This window comes from Pristis pectinata, chromosome 5 (assembly GCF_009764475.1).
Source record: "Pristis pectinata isolate sPriPec2 chromosome 5, sPriPec2.1.pri, whole genome shotgun sequence".
In the NCBI taxonomy this organism is placed as follows: domain Eukaryota; kingdom Metazoa; phylum Chordata; class Chondrichthyes; order Rhinopristiformes; family Pristidae; genus Pristis; species Pristis pectinata.
Window position 1 is genome coordinate 43,018,610 of NC_067409.1, and position 25,182 is coordinate 43,043,791.

Genomic DNA, 25,182 nt, shown 5'->3' on the forward strand with positions numbered 1-25,182 from the left:
ATGTTTATTGGCTAGTTTGTATGTGAAGACTAAGCCCTGTGGTAATGTTATGGAGGCCTACTGATAGCTGTGGTACCTGCTAAGAAGTATTGTCATTTGGGAAGAGAAAATAAAATGATATATTCTGATTTAAAAGTGTATATACAATAATATATACTTAATTTAATATTAAGTAGTTAGTATGGATTCTTAGGATTTTATTGGAATTTGAGTGATTTATAGCAATAATTGCTGACCTTCTAAATTATTTGTTCATACTAACTTAATCACATTAATGATGAAACTTATTCATCTTTTGCTTTTGTGTTCTGTAGGTGAGAATAATGAAAACAAGGAAACCAAAATGCTTTCAGAATTGGACAATGGGAAATACAGCTCCTATAGGTATATTTCTCGCCTACAGAAAATGGTTCATTGCAGAGTTCCTTGTATTTTATTCAGCTGAATCGAAATAGAAAAGATTATATCTTTTGTTCTTTGACAATTTATTCTGAATTAATGTTTGCTTTTGTGTATATAGAATATTTTTAATCACAAAAGTTGTTAAAAATGTAGATATCTTTTTATATAGCATGCTAACTGCAAGAAGCAAATTCAGCAAGGCTAATCATATTGTTTCTAAAGTTCCTCAGTTGGATATTAGGGCTATCAGATTGAAATAAAGAAATCAACTTGCATTTATATAGCCCTTTTCACAACCTGTGTCAATATATAGCCATAGTTATATTTTGAAATGTAGTAGCTGTTTTATATATGGAAATGTAGCAGGTAATCCATGCACAGTGAGATTCAACATAGCTTTGGAAATAAATGGCCAAAAAAATTGTAGACATGTTGAATGAGGATTAAATATTGACCAGTACATAAGGACAATTACCTGCACTTGTTTGAGTAATGGATATTTGCATGCATCCAAGAGAGCAATAAGGACCATTGTTTAACATCTCATCAATATGGTGACTCCTCTGACAAGGAAGCATTCCCATAGTTTTATGCTGAAAGATCACCCCTGATGTAACACTCAATAGACTGGAATGGGACACTCACATGAAAGATTTGAATGAATAAAGTGAATCTCTAAATTTAGACAGCCAATTAACTTTTTTTAAAATCTCAGAAATATATTACATATTTTGTGAGGCATAGTTCTGTGGTTAACTATAATTGGATTTTATGGGAGTTATTTTCTTGGTGCTGAATAATATTGAATTAGTATGTACCAATTTATCTCGGAGTGGCAATCCAGTAAGGTTCAATAAGGGGCCATGATAGAATGTGTAAGAAGCGTCAGAGATACAAGGAGTGCCAGTGTTCAACCACACATTTATGTTAAAGTGATGCAGAATATTAATTTTGCACCAGAGAATATTAATCTTATTCTGTTTAAGATAAGATAAGATCTTTATTAGTCACATGTACATCGAAACACACAGTGAAATACATTTTTTGTGTAGTGATTTTGGGGGGCAGCCCGCAAGTGTCGCCATGCTTTCGGCGCCAACATAGCATGCCTGTTTCTGATGGTTACTGATTTGCAAATATTTTAGTTTAAATATATCCTGCTGCCACCATCAAATATGTTTTCTATTTATATTAAAAAAACTTTTATTTATGAATGCTATTTACAGTAATATCTAATTATGTTCAATATGCTGTAGATGTAAAGTACTTTATTGAAAGTTGGTTTCTTTGAGCATGTAGTTTGTTTTAAATAAGATTGGTGTGAATATCATGTATGCTATGATGTTAACTAAATTACATGGTGATCAATCTTGGTACATTTTGACAGGGTGGAGCAATGAAGGAGGGATGAAAAACTAGCTTTAAAGTAACATGATTAATTTACAGTATTGTTTCATTTTAGATAGTGATATCTTGTATTATAAACCACCATGCATGCCCCAAGGGAGATAAATCCTTGCAGATACTATGTTAACATTCACACAAATTGTCATCATTTCTCTTTATACAAGATTAGTTACTGACAAAAGAGCTTGTTAAAATGTAGAGGTTTTTCCTAAATAACTGAATTTGGACATCAGCGTTAAGTGTAGTTTGTTATACAGAAGTAATACGAGAGTTAGCCAAGCGGGATTTGCCAGCAATGTTGCATAATAACAATAATATACAAAAAAAATGCCATCCACAGGCTAAGGATTTTGTCAATGACAAATTGTCTGCTTTAAGTGAATATTTTCACTGCAAGTTTCTGGAAATCTTACAAAGAAAACGTAAGATTACCAGAATGCACTGAGGTTTAGTGGTTTCCGTATATCCATTTGTGACCTTCTAGTCAAAATGCATTTTCAGAGAAAAAAATGTACAAAATATGTACAATAAGCTAATTCATACATGGCCAGGAACACAGTACTTGTTAAATTCTATAAGATGAAAAACATGGCCATTTAATACCTTTGGGCAAGTGGTTTTGTTCAGTGGATCAATGCCGCATTGTAAATCTGTAAGCCAAGAGTTACTGAATCCTCATTCAGTCACTTATTCTGCATTTGTAACCTTTTCAGCACTCGTAGAGAACATAATTAATACCTCTTTGCAGACACCTGTTTATTTAACTGAAGTCTCCATTAGATAAATATACATCAGTTGCAATCAGCTGTTTGCAGAGAAGTAATGCTTGTCGACACAAGAGGGTCTGCAGATGCTGGAATCTGGAGCAAAAAACAAACTGGTGGAGGAGCTCAGCTGGTCAATCAGCATCTGTGGAGGCATGAAACTTCTACTATCCCTTTGCCTCCACAGATGCTGCTTGACCTGCTGAGCTCCCCCAACAGTTTGTTTTTGCTGAGGTAATGCTTGTGTTCTTCTGCAATGCAAACCAGAGTTATAACATTATTTGAAAAATTCTGACATGATTAATGAAACATCATAACTTGAAGACAACTCATCATAAACTGTTAATAATCTAAAAAATATGCTTAATGCTTGCCTATCAGTAGTTGACATACTGAAGGCTTATGAGCTTTCTGCCTGGAAATGCTGCAATACCACACTCCATCTTTAAGATCAATTAGCTATTATTTTTAGACAGTCTTTCCATCTCATAGACATTTTATAGTTAAATCCTGAAAGATCTCAATGTATATTTCAGTTTATATCAGGTATTTTTGCACAACTTCTGAAATTTTGCTTCCTTGGATATGTGCAATATGGAATTTTAACAACATCTGTGACAATAGCAGGTGATTGAAAATTGATCTTGTATTCCTATAAACTAGAATAATCTAGAGATGAACACTATGAACAAATGTCTCATTACACAAGATAATTTCTTGATTAATTATCAAACTGATATTTATAACCTTAACATTCTAATAATCAGTAACTTCAATGCATCAATTGAATGTGGTGCATCCCAATTTTATTGCTCTGTGATTAAGGGTCTCGTGCAAAGCAAACAATCCAATTTGAGCATTTCATGTGTTCAAAGGGATATTCTATCTCATACCAATTTTCTCATCCGTCGTGCTTCATTGCTGGGCCCACGTCTAGAAATGTGGAAAATTTTCTGAGTCTAGCAACTCTCCCTCCTGGAAACACAAGAGACTCCAGATGCTGGATTCTGGAGCAACTAACAATCTGCTGGAGGAACAACAGATTGAGGAGCATCTATGGGAGGAATTTCCCTCCCCCCCCCCCCCCCCAACCACCCCCACAGATACTGCTCGTGACTTTCTCTCGTGGTCCTGATGCGGGGTCTCAACCTGAAACGTCATGAATTCCTTTCCTCTCTCAGATGCTGCTCAACCCGCTGAGTTCTCAGAGCATATTGTTGCTTCAGATTTCAGCATCTGTAGTCTCTTGTGTCTCTCTCCTGAGTCTGCTTAAGAATTTCCTGACAGCAGGGAGGCCCTTGCCTCCCATCCACCATGCTAGGAGGTGATAAATTGGAACCCAAGCTTCAGAAACATCAATACATCCAGGAGGGAGAAAATTGCATGGATATTGCAGAAGACAGTCACACCCCTTAAGATAAGATAAGATATTTATTTATTAGTCGCATGTACTGTACATCGAAACACACAGTGAAATATGTCTTTTTGAATTGCTAAGAATGTGCTGGGGGCAGCCTGCAAGTGTTGCCACCCTCCTGGTGCCAACAGAGTATGCCCACAGCTCCTAACCTGTACGTCTTTGGAATGTGGGAGGAAACCGGAGCACCCGGAGGAAACCCACGCAGACACGGGGAGAACGTACAAATTCCTTACAGGCAGCAGCGGGAATTGAACCCAGGTTGCTGGCACTGTAATAGCACTATGCTACCATGCTGTACCGTGCCACTTAAGTACTGTAGACTTTGTTGGTGACCAGGGTGAGAGGATGCTGTGACACCTACTTAGATAGATATTGGGGGGGAGGGGGGGGGAGTGCGTTCAGAAGGTAGTTGGGGGAACCTCAGCTCTTGTGCTTGTTCAGCAGATACAAGGATATCACAGCTTGTATGCTCAAAAGCAGCCACTGCAGGCAGGACGAGCAAACTGATCACAGCACTGTGATGTGCACACCTCTCAATTTAGGGAAGTAAATAGGAATGTTGTTATGGAATGTTATAAACAGTTAGAGGGATAAGTAGGGGGAGTTGGCTAATATGTACTGGAAAAATAGATTATTCAGATAAGAAGATAAACAGTGGCAGGCATTTTAAGGTAATATTTCCTAATTCTCAACAAAAGTGTATTCCACTGAGAAAAAAAGACTGAGGAGGATGATCCATCCATGAAAATAGAAAGCTGAGGATGGCATCAAATTGAAAGAAAAGCATATAGTGTTGCAAGGATTGTTAGTGAAGTACAAGATTGAGAATATTTTAAAGAGAGGCAAAGGGTGGCAACAGGAAAATAAAGAGGGAGAAAATAAATTACGAGAGGAAATTAACAAGAAATATGAAAAGAGAATTTCTACAAAAATATAAAAATAAGATGATGAAACTGGGAAATAAGAAAACAGCAGAGATTTTGAACATTTATGTTGTATGTCTTCATGGTAAAAGCATCCTAATAATTGAAGACAATCAGGGAACAAAGGGTGAGAAGAACTTAGAACCATCATTATTGCTGGAGAAAGAATACTAAACATTAATGGGATTAAAGGTTTACAAGTTCCCTAGACCTGATACCTACATCCACGGGCCTTACGAGAAGTGGTTGGAAATAGAGGGAACACATTGGTTATGATCTTTAAAAATTCCCTAGGATCTGGAAAGGTTCCAGCATATCGAAGCATCACAAACTTCCCTATTCAGGTAAGAAGGGAAACAGAAAGCAGGAAACTACACCCATGTTCGCCTGACATCTGTCATGGGTAAACTGCTGGAATTCATTATTAAATCCATGGTAGCATATCATCATGTAATTGAGCCGAGTCAACATGGTTTTATGAAAGGAAAATCATGCTGACAAATTTGCTAGAGCTCATTGAGAATGTAACAAGCAGGATGGATAAGGGAAGCAGCAGATGTTTAGATTCCTAAAAGGCATTTGATAAAGTGCCACATAAAATGTTACTATACAAGATATGAGCTCATAGCAAATTTGGGAGTAATATGTAACATGGATAATAGAGGATTGGTTAACTAACAGAATAAAACGAGTCTGGATAAATGCGTCATTTTCAGGGAGGCAAGCTAGAATCTGTATGTTGTTGCAGGAATCAGTTGTAGGGTGTCAGTTATTTGCAATGTATATTAACAACCTAATGAAAGGACTGAGTGCATTGAAGTCAAATTTGCTGATATTACAAAAATGGATTAAAATATGGGGGTATATGAGGTTATCCAGTTTGGTAGGAAGAATAGAAAAGCAAAATGTTATTTAAATGGAGTGAAATTACAGAATGGTGCCTTACTGAGGAATCTTTGTGCCCTCATACATAAGACACGGGATGTTAGCATGCAGATACAGTAATGAATTAGAAAGGTAAAAGGAATGATCTCTCTCATTGCAACCGGAATAGAATATAAAGAAAGGGAAATCTTGCTACAACTATACAGGGCCTTGGTGAGATTGCACCTAGAGTATTGTGTACAGTTCTTATTTAAGGAGGAATAAATCTACATTGGGCAATGCAGGGAAGGTTTCATTAGGTTGATTTCTGATTTGAAGGGGTTATCATATGTTGAGCTGGTTGGGCCTATACTCGTCAGATTTTAGAAGAACGAAACGTAACCTAAGGGACTTTGACAAAGTAGATGCTGAGAGGATGTTGAATCCAAAACTAGGGGGATATATTGCCAAAATGAAGGTTCATCCATTTTAGATGAAGCTGATGAAGAAATTCTTCTGTTAAAGAGGTATTAATCTTTGGAATTCTCCATCCCAGAGAGCTGTGGAGATTAAGCCATTGAATATATTTAAAACTGAACCAGACCATTCATTTTGGACTATAGGGGAGTCCTTGGTTGTGGGGAATAGACAAGATAATGGAGTTGAATTCAAAGTCAATGGCAGACCAGGTTCCAGGGCTATAAGGCCTGCTACTGCTGGAAAGAAGGTGAGAGGTATTGTTGATCAAGAAAAATATCAGTGATATGGCGAGGGATGATACAGGTGCAGTTGATCATGATGTGGACTCGATTTGGGTGGAAGTAAGTAACAACAGGGAAACAAAGACATGGGTGGGAGTAGTAATAGGCCCTGGGAGTACTGCCTCATGACAGGACAATGTATAAATGGAAAAACATCAAAGGCATGTCAGAAGGGAACTGCAGTTGTCAGGGGTGATATTGATTGGATGAATCAAACTGGCAGTGTATCAAGGAAGAAGAACTTGTAGAATGCATTAGGATTATTTATTATCACAATGTGTTACAAAACCTACTTGGAAACAGGCTACTTTTGATTTAGTCAGTTTTGGTGAGGTGGGATTAATAAATGATCTTGCAGTTAGGATCCTCCAGGAAGCAGTGATCACAACATGGTAGAGTCCAGATACAGTTTGAGGGCAAATATCACGAGTCATAGAATTGTAAAGCACGGAAAATGAGCCCTTTGGCCCATGTCCTTGCTGAACTTTTTGCCTACCTACATTATTCCCACTTGCCCGCATGAGGTCTGTATCTGTGCCTTGCCTATTCAAGTGTATGACCAAATGCCTCTTAAATGTAGTGATTGTGTATGACTCCACCATCTCCTCTAGCCGCAAGTTGCAGATATCAACTGCTCTCTGTAAAAAAAAAACTTTTCCCTCAAACCCCCTTTGAAACTCCTTCCTTTCACCTTAAACCTATGCCCCCTACCAAGGGAAAAGATTCTGACTATCTATCTATCATTCTTTAACTTTATCAAGTATATACCTCTATAAGGTTAACCACTGCCCTCCCACCCCCCAGCCTCCCCCACTCAAGGGAAAACAAACCAATCCTATCCAGTCTCTCCCCATAATTAAAGTCCTCCAATCCAGGCAACATCCTGGTGAAACAACAAACAATCTGCTGGAAGAACTCAGTGGGTCGAGCAGCATCAGTGGGGAAAAAGGAATTGTTGACTTTTCATGTTGAAACCTTGCATCGGAACTAAGACTGGAGAGTGGCTATCTCCCATCTCCACTCTTAGCCCTGATTGCACAGATTTGAGCCCAAACATCGACAATTCCTTTCTCTCTCCCCCCCCCCCCCCCCCCCCACACAAATGCTACTAGACCCGCTGAATTCCTCCAGCAGATTGTTTATTTCATTAGATTCCAGCATCTGCAACCTCTTGTGTCAACATCCTGGTGAATCTCCTCTGCACCTCTCTCCAGTGCAACAGCCTTCCCATAGTGTGGCGATCAGAACTGCATACAATACTCCAAGTGTGGTCCATCCAGTGTGTTATAAAGTTGCAATTTGGTATCCCAACCCTTAAATTCTATGCTCCGACTGATGAAGGCAAGCATTCAAGATCACTGTCCTCAATTTAAATAAGAGCAATTACAAAGGTATGAAGGAAGGGTTGTCTAGAATGGATTTTGAAACAGGCATGGTAGTGTAGCAGTTAGTGTAACGCTATTACAGCACCAGTGACCCAGGTTCAATTCTGGTCACTGTCTGTAAGGAGTTTGTACGTTCTCCCTGTGACTGCGTGGGTTTCCTCCTGGTGCTCTGGTTTCCTCCCACATTCCAAAGGTATACAGGTTAGGAAGTTGTGGGCATGCTATGTTGGCGCTGGAAGCGTGGCGACACTTGCGGGCTGCTCCCAGAACACTCTATGCAAAAGATGCATTTCACTGCATGTTTCAATGTAGATGTGACTAATAAAGATATCTTATCGTTAAAGGAAGGGTCAGTGGATGAGCAGTGACATATATTAAGCAGCTATTTCATATTGCTCAGAAGAAATTTACCCCCATCAGGAAAAGGGACTCAATGAAAAAGATGAACCGTGTGGTTAACAAAAGAGGTTAAGGAAAATACTGTGTCTAAAGCTGGGGCATACCAGGTGGCAAAAGCCAGTGGAAGGTCAGAGGTCTAGAAATGTTTCAGGGAACAACAGTGGGGAATTTAAAACCTAATAAGGAAGGAGAAAATTGATTTTGAAAGTAAACTGGCAAGTAATATCAAAACAAACAACAAGAGCTTCGATGGTTGTATAAAAGGGGTTAGCAAAGTTAAATGTGGGAACTCTGGAGAGTGAGACTGGGGAATTAATAACAGAAAATAAAAAGGCAGGTAATTAGAAACAATATTTTGCATTAGTCTTTACATAGGAGGACATTGCAAATATCCTAAGGATAACGGGGCTAGCTTCAAACAAGGGGGAAGAAGTTATTGCAATTCCTATCATAAGGGACAAAGCATTGGATAAACTGATGAGAATAAATACAGATCTGTTACCAGGACCCAATGGCCTGCATCAGAGGGTTTTAAAATGATTACAGAAATATTAGAGCCATTGGTTAACGCTTTTTCAAAACTCAGAGTTCTGGGAGGTTAATAGCGGATTGGAAAACCATAAATGTGACAATATTGTTCAAAAAGGGAGGGAGACAAAACATAAGAAAGTCTGGGCCACTTTATTTAACATCTGTTCTTAGACCAGATACTGGAATCTATAATCAAGGGAAAAACAGTTTGTCATTTAGAAACTTAATGCATTCAAATCAATATAACATAATTTTATGAAAGGGAAATCACGGTTGACAAATTTGCTAGAGTTCTTAAAGAATATGGCAAGCAGAATTGATGGAAGGAAAACCTGTGGAGGTAGTGTATTTGGATTTCCAGAATGTATTTGATAAGGTGCTACATAAATGTTGTTGTGCAACATAAGAGCTCACAGTATTGATTAAGTTTACACCAGTTGAAGACTTGTTAATTTTATAGCAGACAGAGGGTTGGGATAAAGTGGTCTTTTTTAGGTTGGAAGGATGTAGCTAGTGGAGTGCATCAGAGTTCTTGGCTCTCAGATATTTACTACTTTAATTATTTGGAAGTTGGCTGGAGTATTAGGTATCGAAGTTTGCTGATAATAGGAAAATAGATGGGAGGGCACACTACGATGATAATATTTGGACTCTGCCACTGGATATAGATAAATTGAGTGAGTACATTGTTACGTATCAGCAACAATAGAAACACAACGAGCCATGTATAAGTGTTAGAATCTATTAATAACTACTTGTAATAATAAGAGAAATAAAAATGTTAGATATTAAACATTGACCCCAAAAATAAACTCCAAGTGTGTGTGTGGCAAATTCCCAAACCCCAAGTCTAGGAATAGTTCTCAAAGTTCAGTTCAGCAAGTCATAAGGTAGAATGATGAGTAAAGGCTTCTGAAAGCTACAGTAGATTGTAGAGAGAATGTGGAGAGAAAATTTACAAAATCCACAAGTTCCACAATGGAACCCAGACGACACCTCAATCACCGATGATCTCCATTGCTTTGTTCCGAAGTATCTGCCACAAAGAGGGCACTCGATTCGTGGCCACCCACAGATATACCTGCTTTCCAGTACAGGTTAACGACAAAGTGGACTCCACATATTGCTCCAAAAATCCAATCCATATATGGATTGTATGGTGACAGTCACAGCTACTGTTCTTCATCCATAGATACAGAGACTGGCAGTCAGTCTCTCTCTCTCTCTGTCTCTATCTCTGTCTCTCTCTCTGTCTGTCTCTCTCTCTCTCTCTGTCTCTGTCTGTGCAACAGCCAGTACGCTCCAGTTATAGTATTTTTTTCACTTGCTGAAGTCAGATAACACCACACACACACTACTATACTACTGTCCAGGTGCTTTAAAGGGACACTCACCAAGTAGCAACCTGGCTTGTAACAACATAGAAACTTAGAGTTCAATATGGAAAAGTGTGAGGTCATGCACTTTGGTAGGAGGAATCAAAGACAGATTATTACCTAAATGGAGAGATTCTGCAAATGAATAGAGTACAAATTGTTAGGGGCTTGGAATTTAAAAATAGAGAAGTATTGTTTCAATTGTATAAGATATCAGTGAGACTGCAGCTGAAGTACTGTGTATGCTTTTTGTCCCTTTGTTTAAGAAAGGACGTCCTAGCATTATAGGCAGTCCAGAGGAGATTCACCATGCTAACTCCTGGGACGAAAGGGTTGTCCTGGCATAAATGGCTATAAAAGCTAGACCTATGTCCTTTGGAGTTAAGAAAAGGTGTGATCTTATTGAAACACATAAAATCCAGAGGGACCATGACAAGATAGATGTTGAGATGTTTCCAAGATGGGAGAGCCTTGAACAAAGGAAGATAGTTGTAAGCTAAGATGGCCGGTCATTTAAAACTGAGGTGCATAGGAAATTTCTTTCACAGAGTATGTGGAAGCTCTGAAATTTTCTACTGCAGTAAATTGTGGTAGGTGGAACACCTAGAGGTGTTTAAAGAGGAAGAAGTTTTTTTTAAAGATTGGGAAATTGAGAGCTATGTGGAAACAGCACAGAAGGGGTGTTGTAGGCTTGGACAGATGATTCCTGAGGGGCCAGGTGGCCTAGTCCTGCTCTGCTTTTTGTGTTGGCAGAGACTCGCAACCATGGTCACAGATTTTTATATTTAATGTGAGTATTATGTTCTTGCAAGAATTTAACAAAGCCAGCCTACATTGCTTAGAAATTAGAAACATTTTTGTGTAACTGTTGTGGTAGCCATAAGAGTTGGTTGCAGAGTTAATTTACATTGTCTGGTTTAAAAACAATTTAATTTGGCTCTTCAGTCTAGAACGACTGGGATTGCTCTTTTTATACATGTTGGGATAGCAATACAAAATTAATGGGTTTTCTGTGCCTTACTTCTCATCAGTTCTAAGCCATTATTTCAGTGTATTCATTGTATGAGGTTGCTTGATGTTGCCTTTAATGATGTAGTTGCATTTTGTGCTATCAAAGCCTATGATCACAATAACCACATTGTGGTTCAGGTGTTGTCACGTTTTGTGGTTTTGCCTTTTGTCTTGCCTCTAATGAGAAATTCAGACATATGATTTTTCTCTTCGTAGTCTGTTGTTAAATTCAGACCAAATCTTGCAATTTCTCATTGAACTTGCTAAAGAATTTGTTATAACTTCTTATTGAATTTGAAGTGGGTGATCTGCTATTTCTCCAGACTACTTGATTAAAAATAATCTTAATTTTTAGAAGAGGATACATAGAAATTAACTTCGCATATTGCTGCCTTTACTTTAACAACTGGTAATTTTTTAAGTTGATTTATAAAATATTACATAAATATTGTTGAAACTGTCAAGTTAATCATCAAAATAAAACCTTTGAAATTATTTCGTGGTTGTGTCTTGCCAAAATAACTGAACAATGATGTGTTCAACAGACAGCTCTGGTGAACTAAACTCTGAAATGTTGTAAGACAAAACTGTTTCCTGACAGTCATTGTGATTGAGCACAGTCTGACATCCATATGCTCATTTTAAGTTCAGATAAGCTACTTGAAAAGTGCACAAAATGATATGTAATAGAATAATCAGATAATAGTATTATTTCTAGTTGGCAGAAATCCTACAGATCTTGAGATTTATAAAACTTTGTGCAAAAGACGTAACATCCAAAGATAAAGATTATTTGTTTTTCCATAAATTAACAGAGAGAAATTTAAAATTAACTTACCAGTTTCTGCAGCTCCATTTCTAACTTCATCTGGTCCTACAACCCATTGTGAATTTTGAACTTTTCCAAATCATGGCAACCTTCAATTTTAATCATTTCGTCATATATGATCTAGCTTTTAAGTGCTTAACCATTAGGCTCCGCAATTCCTTTTCTCACTTTACAACCCTCCTTGAAACCTGTTTTTTTTAAGCCAGCACCTAACCTAACACCTGTTGTTCGTTGTCAAATCTTGATGCTTAATCCTCCAATGAAACACGTTGGGTCATTTTGCTACAATGAATTCTATATGTGAAGGGTATTGTTTATCCATTGTATGAAGGCACAAGGCCCTCTTAGTGAAGGTTCCACCACTCTAAGCTGTACAGATCATGATCGTTTACTCCAAATTATCGTTCATGCTATACTACGTAGCAATAGAGTCAACAGTTGCATTTTTACGGAAGAATCTCCATGTATCATTTTCAAGTCCACAGAAACCTGGTGGGTTAGGCAAATTATAAGAATTAGGAGTTCCACTTTTGGAGGTAATTGTAAAATAAAGCAAGAACAACAAAAATGCCATGATTGTACTTGCAGAATTTGAACAAATTAACCTCTGTGCCACCTTATTCAATTGTGGTATGACTCTTAAGCTAACCTTTGTCTTGATATCCTCCTACTGACTTCTCCATTTGCCACCTCTTGCCTCAGCATAGGGTTAGTTCTATTCCTTTATCATCAATCTGATGTATTAAATGGTATTGGAAAGGTCACAGTCAAATTTGGGTGATGTCAGAAGCTGAAGTTTTTGTTAAATAGGATTGAGCAGAGTCAGCATGGATTTATGAGAGGAAAAATCATGTTTGATTTATCTGTTAGAGTGTTGTGAATGTGACTGATGGAATGGACAAAGAAGAACCAGTGGATTTGGTGTATTTCGATTTTCAGAAGAATTTTCCTGAAGTCCCAAACAAGAGATTGGTCTAAAAGATTAGAACACATGGAGTTGGGAGTAATATACTACATGGATTGATAATGGGCAGAAAGTGAAGAGTGGGAATAAGTGGACCTTTCTCAAGTTGGCAGGCTGTGACTACTCGGGTACTGCAGGGTCGGTGCCTATGTCCCAGCTATTCATGATCTACATCAATAATTTGGCTAAGGGGACTAGATGTCATAATTTCAAATTTCCCAGAGTGTTCAAAACTAGCTGAGGTTGCAAGTAGGGAGAAGGCAGAAAGAAGCTTCAGGGGGATACAGAATGATAGGTAAGAATGTGGCAGATGCGGAATAATGTGTAAAAATGTCAGCATCTGCCTTAAAACAGAAAAGCAGGATTTTTTTTTAAATGGTAAGAGATTAGAAAATGTTGATGTTCAGAGGGATTTTGGTGTTCTTGCACACTGGAAGTCAAGCAAGTGCAGCAAGCAATTAGGAACGCAAATTATATGTTGGTCTTATATATGATTATAGGAATAGAGGTGTCTTACTGCATTTATATAGGGCCTTGGTAAGACTGCACCTGGAATATTGTGTACAACTTTGGTATTTTTACCTGAAACAAATGAATATGCTGGCCATGAGGGAGTGCAGTGTGGCTATTTTGCCATATGAGGAGAAATTCAATTGACTTAGATTCTAGGAGTTCTATGAGGTATTCTCTAGTCTTCAGAAGAATGAGAGGAGATTTTGCTGAAACTCACAAAATTCTTATAGAGCTCTACTGTCTGGATGCAGGGACTTTGTTTCCCCTGACCAAGGAGTCTGGAATCAGGGGGGTCAAAGACTCAGGATAAGCTGTTTAGGACTGTGTTAAAGAGAAATTTCTTAATGCAGAGGGTGGTGAATATTTGGAATTCTCTACCCGGAGAGCTCTGGAGCATTTTAGGGGAAATTTAGCCATGTTATCCAGATTCAACCATCATTGCAAAATCCCCATAGAACTAGGTCTACATAATGTAATGCTGAAATGTCCCTTTATCCTTATGACTGCCCCATTTATCAGTGTCAGTTGGCAATGTCAGATATAATGATGGAAATTAGATAACAGAAATTCATATGACAGGTTTACATAGGCAATATTTATCATGTCTTTGAAAGAAAATGTACTTGGTCTTCCAAATTCCATCCCTAACTTTCAGTGGTGAGTTCCTATAAATATGAAACTCTGGTAAAGTTTTAAAAGCACAGTGAGGCTCATTGTGAGATGTCATTCATGTAAAGCATGTGGTGGAGGGGCATATATTGACGAACAAGTTCTGGAGATCTGGAGATTTGCTGTGAACGGTGTAATCTGCTGATGTTACTGGCTAGTTTGCACACTAATAACAACATGCACGATTAACATTATTTTTCCAGCATGATGTAGCCCATTAATTTTATCTTGCATGACTCACAAAACTGCTAGCTGGAAGAACTCGTGGTTCTTTTGAGAATGTATGTTAAACAGACTGAATACATTGTATAAAATTGAATAACTAAAACTCCTATATTTATAAATTGTTGTTTATATTTCTGTATATTGCTGCTCAGGATAAAATTAACTGAAGTCTCAATGGATACACTGAATTACATTAATTATTTGTCATTAATGGAGATTGACAGGAACCAGAAAATATATTTGGAAAATGCTGGAAATACTCAGCAGGTCAGGTAGCACTCCGAAGAGAGGAAGAAACTCAGCATTTCACATCAATGACTTTTAATCAGACATTCTGCTCTGTGACCTGCTGCCGTTTTCTGTTTTTTTTACTTCAAATTTCCAGCATCTGCAGGGTTTTGCATTTCAGTTGATGTGAACAATTTGTTTCTATTAATTAACTTAATTCAGAATTAAAAATAAAAGGCTGTTTCAGATTTGTAAGGAAATGGACTGTTTGTTTTAGTCAGTGCTGAACCAGCAGATGTGCTCCATGGAGATTGTTGCCATACCTAATGTAACCTGAGTGAATCCCTATCATTAAAATGTGTGTTCAGTTCCGTAGAGAAGAGCTCTTCAGCTACTGATTTCTCTGAAAGAAGTACTTAAAAAGTGGAACACATAAAGTGATAATTGGTTTACATTGAAACCACAGTTACCTTCTTAAAAGGGCCAACTGTATTTAAAATGCATTCACTGAATAGCTGGAGAAGAATTATTTTGGTACAAAATGTCATTTCAGTCCTCAAATGGTTATGATTGTTAACCAAGTGATTTTGATTATGGTGTTAGCCAAAGAAAGTTTTACAGTTTCAGGCTGCAGTCATTCATGCAATCTACAGTATTTCACCGCTGTACTTATAGAATGTAGAGCTCTAGTAACTACTTCATGAACCAGACACGTGTTGAATTACCAACACTGTAATATTTATATTCCTCAAAAAAAGGCTTGTTGACAAAAGAGGAATTTGAATTTGAGAACTTTGAAGCAGGACCAGGTTAATGAACAGGGTGGGGTTCATGGGCTGAAGCGTATTTATTTCAATGCAATGAGTATTACGGGTAAGGCAGATGAACTTGGAGCCTGGATTAATAGATGAATCAGTGATGTTGTCAGCATTTCAGAGACTTGGTTGAGAGAAGAATGTTCCAGGATTATGATGTTTCAGATGCAACAGAGAGGGGTGTAAAAGAGGTGGGGGAGTTGCACAGCTGATCAGGGAGAATGTCACAGTAGCACTTAGAGAAGACATCCTGGAGGACTCATCCAATGAGGCAATATGGGTAGAGTTCCAGAATAAGAAAGATGCAATCACTGTGCTGGGGTTATGCTATAGGCCTCCCAATAGCAGATTATGTATAGATGTAAAAGCAGCAGGGTAGTTATAGTGGGTGACTTTAATTTCCCCAATATTGGCTGGGACTCCCTTAATGCCAGAGGCTTAGATGGGGCAGAAATTGTTCAGTGCATCCAGGAAGGTTCCTTCACATAGTATATAGATAAGCCAATGGAAACACAGGAGCCTGCAGATGCTGGAATCTGGTGCAACAAATAGACTGCTGGAGGAACTCAGTGGGTTGAGCAGCATCTATGGGGGGGAAGGAATTGTCAAAATTTTGGGTTGAAACCCTGCATCAGGACTGAGAGTGGTGAGGGAGATAGCCAGTGTAAAGAGAAAAGGGGGAGTGGTGAGATGGGACTGTATTTCTGTTTAGTATTTCTTCATTGTGTTGTTACTTTATTTCTGCAGTGGAACAATGGAAGTTTTTTGATAACTTTAATGGGGCAAAAGAGCAGTGTGTCTCGGAGTGACTGGGCATAATCTGAGCAGCATGTCCTGTGCATGATAAGCTACTACATGGCTCTCTATTTGCCATCCTAATACAGACAAGCTGTAAATATAATTACTTAAATTGAAAGCAGGAGTAAAGATTCAGTGAATACCAGGCTTGAATTTATTGCAATAAAGTCATAATGTAATTTTAGGATTTATTTTCCAATAGTAACTTTATATATAAACAATCATTGTAGCTGATAAATGAACATGCCAATCCAGGTAATGTGGCTTTTTTAATGAAAGTATACAAAAACAAAACCTCAAAAGAAGATGTAAGAAATTTTAGTTAATCTGAGTCCCAATTGTTTAGACAATAAGGTAAATCTTCTGGTTGGGTAATCACAATAAGACAAGAAAGTAGGAGCAGGAGTAGGCCATCAGGACCCTCAAACCTGTTGATCGTGATCCAATATGATCATGGCCTAAGGCCTCAACTCCTAACCTGTGCCAGTTCACCATTGCCCTCAATTGCCTGATCTTTCTAAAAGTTATCTATCTCTTCATTAAATATCTCCAGTAATCTACCCTCCATAACCATCTCTTGTAGAGAATTCCATAATTTCTTAACTTTTTGCATTCCGATTGCCCAGCTAGAAACTTTTGTTCATGAAACTTAAGCCAGATTTATGTCCTTGTGAACCTTATTTAAATTTTTTTTGTTAAGTTTAGATCTCTTGCTGCAATTGTAACTGGAATGTATGGCTTTCTTTTTACCTGATTAATCTCAGGGTTAGCAGATCCAAACAGTTTAAAATAATGATCTAAAAACAAATGTTTTCTGTTCAGTGTTACTTCATTTTGTTGGCTGCATCCGTTTTTTTTACTCAAAGCTAGTATTTTTGGACTAAAGATTTATTTTGCTAACACTGCTGCACTGATTATCTTTGTCAATATGGGCATTTAATTTCCACAGCAGAGAGTTATCAATGCAAGAGTGCTGGTTAATAGTTTTAGTCTGTTCCACATGTAGTGGACTAGGATTAACCCAGATTGCTTCAAAGGTATACAGGAATTACTGAGATCCAATAAATAAAAATGCAATAATATGTGCTGCTATCCAACTACATCCATGTGTACCTGGATGTGTCAGAGCCTGTCACATAGTTTTACAATACAAGTAAAGATGTTCTGCGGAAAACATTTGGAACAGGAATGATTCTTTATGTAGAAGTAAAGGTCACCATAGCATGAAGCACTCATGCTACTGGATTCTTTCAAGCCATCCTAGGGATATGTGCCATAGTATTCATCTGCAATGTGTCGAGCGAATGACAAGTACCATGTTTCCAAAGGGCAATACATTCATCACATTCCCCGTGGAAAGAATGCATCAGCTGGGTAGGCCTTTGGCAATTCCGTGAAGTGCAAAAAATCACATATGGTATCCAACTGAGCATCAGGTTTCTTCATTTCAACATTATGGCCTATGTGTAAAGATAAAGCTTTCATTTACTTAATGGTCAATTGATTTCTGAACACAAGTATCATTATGCACATCAGTGACTATCATTCCAGAAGCAGGAGCTTCTGTGTTACACATGGTGAATGTATTTTTGTAAGGAGAAAAACACGAGGAGAAAGAATGACTTTTTAAAGGACATAGCTAGCATTAGGTGCTGAATCAGCTGGCAAACAGTGATTCTCCCTAAAAAGAGCTTTGGGCTGGAAGCTTGAGATTCATTTGTTCATGCCCTGTACTCCTGAGGTAAAAAAAAATCAAGCAGCTCTGCTGCAAATAGGTATGTGTGAAAAAGCAGAACCTTCACCCTCAGAGGGTATCCCCAAACCGACAAAAAGTGAAAAACTATATGCAAACTGGATAAAAAAACAAGACAGACAGTACCCCTATTGAAATTCTAAAACTTGACAGAGAGGACTTTCAGTCATACTCACATTGAATATAGTCTCAATTAAAACATTTCACAGGTCTCCTTGCACATCCTCCTCTTCCCAGCAGGAACCACTGTATACGATCTATTTTGACCTCGCAAGAGCCTTTAACACTCTTAGTCAACAGGGACTATGTAGCATCTTACTCAGATGTGGCTCCCTGCTGAAGTTTGCACTTTGCTCCTGCTACCTGACGGCATGAAAACTGTGATCTTAACCAATAGATCCACAACAGAATCAACCTCAGTGCCAACTGGTGTCAAGCAAGTCTAGTCAATGGTGCAATGATTTTTTATCAACTTTGCTTGTTGCAGTGGTGCACCACGTCTCAAAAGCTTTCCACAGGACAAATGAGAAACAGTTCAAGCTACATTGCCTTCCCTTCAGAGCCAAGACCTCTCCAACTAGAAAAAGTGATGAGAGGCAATATTGAATAAAATATACTGTTCTAAAACTGGTGCAGGATCAGAGGGAGCTGGGGCTATATCTGCACAAATCTTTGATGGTGGCAGAGCAGGTGGGTTTAAGCCATATAGTTTTTTGGGCTTTATTCAGTGCTGGGTACCCTCTTGTTTGTATATGCATTAATGATTTGGATAAGAATGGAGGTGCAGACAGTTTGCAGATGACACCGAAATTGGTGGTATAGTGAACAGTGAAGAAGGTTATCTGAGATTACAACAGGATCTAGATCAAGTGGGAAAGTGGACAAAGCAATGGCAGATGGAATTTAACACAGTCAAGTGTGAAGTGGTGCATTTGTGAAGTTAAACCATACATAGTGAACGGCATGGCCATAGATAGTGTTGTTGAACTGAGAGACCTAGGGGTACAAGTACATAGTTCCCTGAAAGTGGCAACATGGCTAGACATGGTGGTTAAGGAGACATATGGCATGCTTGCCTTCATCGACTACAGCATTGAGTACAAGAGCTAGGACGTCATGTTACAGTTGTGCAAATCGTTGTTTAGGCCACATTTGGAGTATTATGTGCAGTTCTGCTACTCAACAGGAAGAATGTGATTAAGCGAGAGAGGGTGCAGAAAAAATTCACGGGGATGTTGCCTGTACTGGAATGCTTGAGTTATAAGGAGAGCGTGGATAGACTGGGACTGGAGCGAAGGAAGCTGGGAGCTGAATTTGGAGAGATTTATAAAATTTGAAGGGCATTGATAGGGTAGATAGTGAAGAGACTTTTTCATAGGGTGGAGGGGTCTAAAACTAGAGGGCATAGGTTTAAGGTGAGAGGGGAAAGATTTAAAGGGGATCAGAGGGGAAAGATTTAAAGGGGATCTGAGGGGCAAGTTTTTGCACAGAGGGTGGTGGATTTATGGAGCGAGCTGCCAGAGGAGGTGATAAAGACGGGTACAAGTGCAATGGTTAAAATAAAACAACTGAACAGGTAAGCAGATAAGGGGCAAATGCAGGCAAGTGGTATTATCTTAGATGGGCATCTTGGTCAGCATGGACAAGTTGGGACAAAGGGCCTGTTTCCATGCTGCGTAACTCAAAAGTTTAAAAAGCAGTTAAAAAATAACTTAGGAGGTTTCGTGGGTTTCGCTTCCGCAGACGTTGGGACTTCGGAGCAGATAAGTTTTTTTTTATAGGGTTTTTATTGTAAGGTTTATTTTTTATCAGGTTCTTTTTTATAAGTTGTTTTATAAGTTTTAATCGGGAATAGTGGGGGCTGGACTGCGCAGGCATGTGACGTCAGCAGGTAAGGCGCGGGCAGTTTAAAAAGCAAATCACCATTTCCAGAGGGCAGCGTCGGAGCAGGCAGCTGAGTGAGAGGGAGCAGAGTGGTTGGGCTTTGGCTTAAGGGGTTTAGGCGTAAAGGGGCAAGGCGGGTGAGTAGCTGGTAAGTAGGTAAAGGTAAGGTTTTACCCGTTATCTGTTTATAAATTTTTAAGTAGGAAAAACTAGGGGGAAAGGAAAAAAAAGTAGTTCAGATGGAGGACATGGTGGTGCTGCAGCTGCTTGATGTGGGAGCCCGTGGACCTTGCTGTGGTCCACGATGGCCACATCTGCAGTAAGTGCTTGAGGGTGGAGGAACTTCGGCTCAAACTTGATGAGCTGGAATTGCAGCTTCAAACACTGCGGAGCATCAGGGAGGGAGAGAGTTATGTAGATTCTGTACTTCAGGAGACGGTCACCCCTCCCCCCCCCCCCCCCCCCCCTTAGAGCAGGTACTTTTGGAGTCCAGGAAGTAGATAGCAGGGTGACTGTCAGGGGAGGGAAAAGGAAGAAGAAAACAAACAGGCAGATAGAGCAGAGGACCCCGGAGGCTGTTCCCCTCAATAACAGGTTTTCCGCTTTGGAAGCTGTTGAGGGAGATGACCTGCCGGGGCCTAGCAGCAGTAGCCAGGTCTGTGGCACTGGGACCGGTCCTGCTGCTCAGAAGGGAAGGGAGGAGAAGAGGAAGGCAGTAGTGATAGAGGACTCGATAGTCAGGGAAACAGATAGGAGGTTCTGTGGCAGTGAGCATGAATCCCAGATGGTCTGTTGCCTCCCAGGTGCCAGGGTCCGGGATATCACTGATCGCGTCCACGGGATTCCAGAGCGGCAGGGAGAACAGCCAGAAGTCGTGGTTCATGTTGGTACCAACGACATAGGCAGGAAGAAGGATGAGGTCCTGAAAAGTGAGTTTAGGGAGCTAGGCAGAAGGCTGAAGAACAGGACCTCAAGGGGAGCAGTCTCGGGATTGCTGCCAGTGCCATGTGATAGTGAAGGTAGGAATAGGAGGAGATGGCAAATAAATGCGTGGCTGAGGAGTTGGTGCAGGAGGGAGGGTTTTAGGTTTTTGGATCATTGGGATCTCTTCTGGGGAAGGTGGGACCTGTACAGAGAGGACGGGTTACACCCGTACCTGAGGGGGGCCAATATCCTTGCAGCCAGGTTTGCTAGGGTGGTTCAGGAGGGTTTAAACCAAAGGATTGCGAGGGGGAAGGGAACCAGAGGAGTAGGTCAGAGGAAGAAGGGGATGGCAAAAAGTCAGATCTGACAGGTAGAGAGGCTTTGAGGAAGGAGAAGCAGAGTACAAGCTATAAAAGTAGTAAGGTGGATGGGCTAAAGTGCATTTACTTAAATGCAAGAAGCATCAGGAATAAGGGAGATGAACTGAGAGCTTGGATAAGTACATGGGACTACAGTATTGTGGCTGTTACAGGGACATGGCTGACATCAGGGCAGGAATGGATATTGAATATTCCTGGTTTTCAGTGTTTTAAAAAGGATAGGGAGGGGGGGAGAAGAGGAGGAGAGGGGGAGAAGAGGAGGAGGGGTGGCGATACTGGTCAGGGACACTGTTACAGCTGCAGAAAGGGTAGATAATGAAGAAGGATCATCTCTAGAGTCAATACGGGTGGAAGTTAGGAACAAGAAAGGAGCAGTTACCCTCCTGGGAGTATTCTATGGCCCCCCCGGTAGCAGTAAGGATACTGAGGAGCAGATTGGGAGGCAGTTTTTGGAAAGATGCAAAAATAACAGGGTTATTATAATGGGAGACTTCAACTTTCCAAATATTGATTGGCACTTACTTAGTGCCAAAGGTTTAGACGGGGCGGAGTTTGTTAAGCGTGTCCAGGACGGAATCCTGACACAATACGTTGACAGGCCGACTAGAGGGAATGCCACATTAGATCTAGTTGTAGGTAATGAACCGGGTCAGGTGACAGACCTATCGTTGGGTGAGCTTTTGGGGGACAGCGACCATTGCTCCATAGCCTTTAGAATTGTCATGGACAGGGATAGGAGCAAAGAGGATGGGAAGATATTTAATTGGGGGAAGGTGAATTATGAGGCTATAAGGTGAGAACTTGGGAGTGTAAATTGGGATGACATTTTTGAAGGGGAAATGTACTATGGAGATGTGGTCGATGTTCAGGGATCTTTTGCAGGATGTTAGGGATAAATTTGTCCCGGTGAGGCAGAGAAGAAATGGCAGGGTGAAGGAGCCGTGGGTGACGAGAGAGGTGGAACAACTAGTTAGGAAGAAGAAGGCGGCATACGTAAGGTGTAAGTAGCAAGGATCAGACAGGGCTTGTGAGGAATATATAGTAGCAAGGAAGAAACTTAAGAAAGGGCTGAGGAGAGTGAGAAGGGGACATGAAAAGACTTTGGCGAGTAGGGTTAAGGAGAATCCCAAGGCTTTTTTCTCGTACATGAAGAACAGAAGGATGGCTAGAGTAAAGATAGCTCAGATTAAAGACAAAGGTGGGAGGATGTGCCTGGAAGCTGTGGAAGTGGGTGAGGTTCTCAATGAATACTTTTCTTCAGTATTCACCAAGGAAAGGGGTCTTGATGATGCTGAGGACAGTGATGGTAAGGGTAATGTTCTTGAGTATGTAGATATCAAGAGAGATGATGTGTTGGAGTTGTTAGAAAATATTAGGACAGATAAGTCCCTGGAGCCTGACGGAATATTCCCCAGGCTGCTTCACGAGGTGAGGAAGGAGATTGCTGAACCGTTGGCTAGGATCTTTGAGTCCTCATTGGCCACGGGAATGGTACTGGAGGATTGGAGGGTGGCGAATGTTGTCCCCTTACTCAAAAAAGGCAGTAGGGATAGTCCAGGGAATTACAGACCGGTGAGCCTTACGTTTGTGGTGGGTAAGCTGTTGGAAAGGATTCTAAGAGGTAAGATCTATGACCATTTGGTGAAACATGGACTGATTAGGGACAGCCAGCATGGCTTTGTGAAGGGAAGATCTTGCCTCACAAGCCTGATAGGGTTCTTTGAGGTGGTGACCAGGAAGATTGATGAGGGTAGTGCAGTGGATGTGGTCTACATGGATTTTAGTAAGGCGTTTTTCAAGGTTCCGCATGGTAGGCTTCTTCAGAAGGTCAGAGGCCAAGGGATCCGGGGAGGCTTGGCAGTGTGGATTCAGAATTGGCTTGCCTGTAGAAAGCAGAGGGTTGTGGTGGAGGGAGTGCATTCGGATTGGAAGGCTGTGACTAGTGGTGTCCCACAGGGATCGGTTCTGGGACCTCTACTTTTTGTGATATTTATTAATGACTTAGATGAAGGGGTGGAAGGCTGGGTTAGCAAGTTTGCAGATGACACAAAGATCGGTGGTGTTGTGGATAGTGTGGAGGGCTGTCAAAGCTTACAGAAGGATATTGATAGGATGCAGAGCTGGGCTGACAAGTGGCAGATGGAGTTCAATCCGGAGAAGTGTGAGGTAGTACACTTTGGAAGGACAAACTCCAAGGCAGAGTACAAGGTAAATGGCAGGATTCTGGGCAGTGTAGAGGAGCAGAGGGATATGGGAGCTCATATCCACAGGTCACTGAAAGTAGCCTCACAGGTAGATAGGGTAGTTCAGAAAGCTTATGGGACGTTAGCTTTCATAAGTCGTGGGATCGAGTTTAAGAGCCACGAAGTAATGATGCAGCTTTACAAACTCTGGTTAGACCACACTTAGAGTACTGTGTCCAGTTCTGGTCGCCTCATTATAGGAAGGATGTGGAGGCATTGGAAAGGGTGCAGAGGAGATTTACCAGGATGCTGCCTGGATTAGAGACTATGGATTACGAGGAGAGACTAAAGGAGCTAGGGCTTTACTCATTGGAGAGGAGGAGGATGAGGGGAGACATGATTGAGGTTTACAAGATATTAAGAGGAATAGATAAATTGGACAGCCAGTGCCTCTTTCCCAGGGCACCAATGCTCAAAACAAGAGGACGTGGCTTTAAAGTAATGGGTGGGAAGTTCAAGGGTGATGTCAGAGGGAGGTTTTTCACCCAGAGAGTGGTTGGTGCATGGAATGCGCTGCCTGGGGTGGTGGTGGCAGCTGATACGTTGGTCAAGTTCAAGAGATTGTTAGATAAGCATATGGAGGAATTTAAGTTAGATGGATATGTGGGAGGAAGGGGTTAGATAGTCTTAGGTGTGGTTTGAAGGGCGGCACAACACGGTGGGCTGAAGGCCTGTATTGTGCTGTATTGTTCTATGGTTCTATGATTATGAATCGATAGAGAATACAAGCAGGAAAGGTGTGCAGAACCTTCATAAAATATTGGTCCAACTTCAGCTGAAGTGTTAAATTCTGGTTGCTTTATTGAAGGAAGGATGTTAAGGCATTAGAGAGGGTCCAGAAAAGATTTGTGAGAATGGCTGCTGGGAATAGGGACTACAGTTACAATAATAGATCAGAGAGGCTGGAGCTGTTTCCTTTGGGGAAGAGAATGCTGAGGGGAGATTTAATAGAACATAGAGCAGTACAACACAGGAACAAGCACTTCAGCCCACAATGTCTGTGCTGACCAAAATGCCAATTTAAACTGCACATCTGCCTGCACATGGTCTGTATCCCTCAATTCCCACCCTGTTCATGTGTTTGCCTAAGTGCCTCTTAAAAGTTGTTGTGGTAGATAGAAGCATATGAAATGATGAGGGGTCCACCCAGAGGAAACAGTGGGAGATTGTTCCCATTAGTGAAGGTGGAGAAGTCTCAGTAATAAAATAAAAGGGAATGGAATTAAAAGTAGCATGAGGAAAAATCTTTATTGCATAGAGTGTGGTTGGAATCTGGAATACATACTGCATATGCAGTGGAGTCAGCAACAAACAATCTGCTGGAGGAACTCAGCGGGCTGAGCAACATCTGTGGGGGGAAGGTGGAATTGTTGACATTTCAGGTTGAAACCCTGCATCAGGACTGCGGTGGAGTCAGATTCCATTCTGGCCTTCAAGAGGAAATTTGATAAATATATGGTTAAAAAAAATTTGCAAGGCTGTAGAAGAAGGGCCCAAGTTTGGGGGACAGGGAGTGCAGCTGGATATAGCCAGCATGAACGTGATGGGCTGAATGATCTCCTTCTGTGCTCTAACCAGTTTGTGCTCCTATGAAACTTAGTCATTAAAGATCTCTATAAGATCTCTGTGGCTAGCACTGGTCCAGTTCTTCCAAAATTGTTTAGGACAATTAATTTCCAATTATTCCCATTGGAGAATTTATTCAGTCTATATT

At 40.3% G+C, this 25,182-nt stretch overlaps 1 protein-coding gene across 1 annotated transcript in view; it reads left to right on the forward strand.

Annotated features, from left to right (window-relative positions):
• tbc1d5 (TBC1 domain family, member 5) overlaps positions 1-25,182 on the forward strand; it is a 377,143-nt gene that overhangs the window by 175,602 nt on the left and 176,359 nt on the right. The window contains exon 5 of the mRNA XM_052015950.1: positions 315-384. Within this exon, the coding sequence (XP_051871910.1) occupies positions 315-384 (70 nt within the window). The remainder of the gene's footprint in view (positions 1-314; positions 385-25,182) is intronic.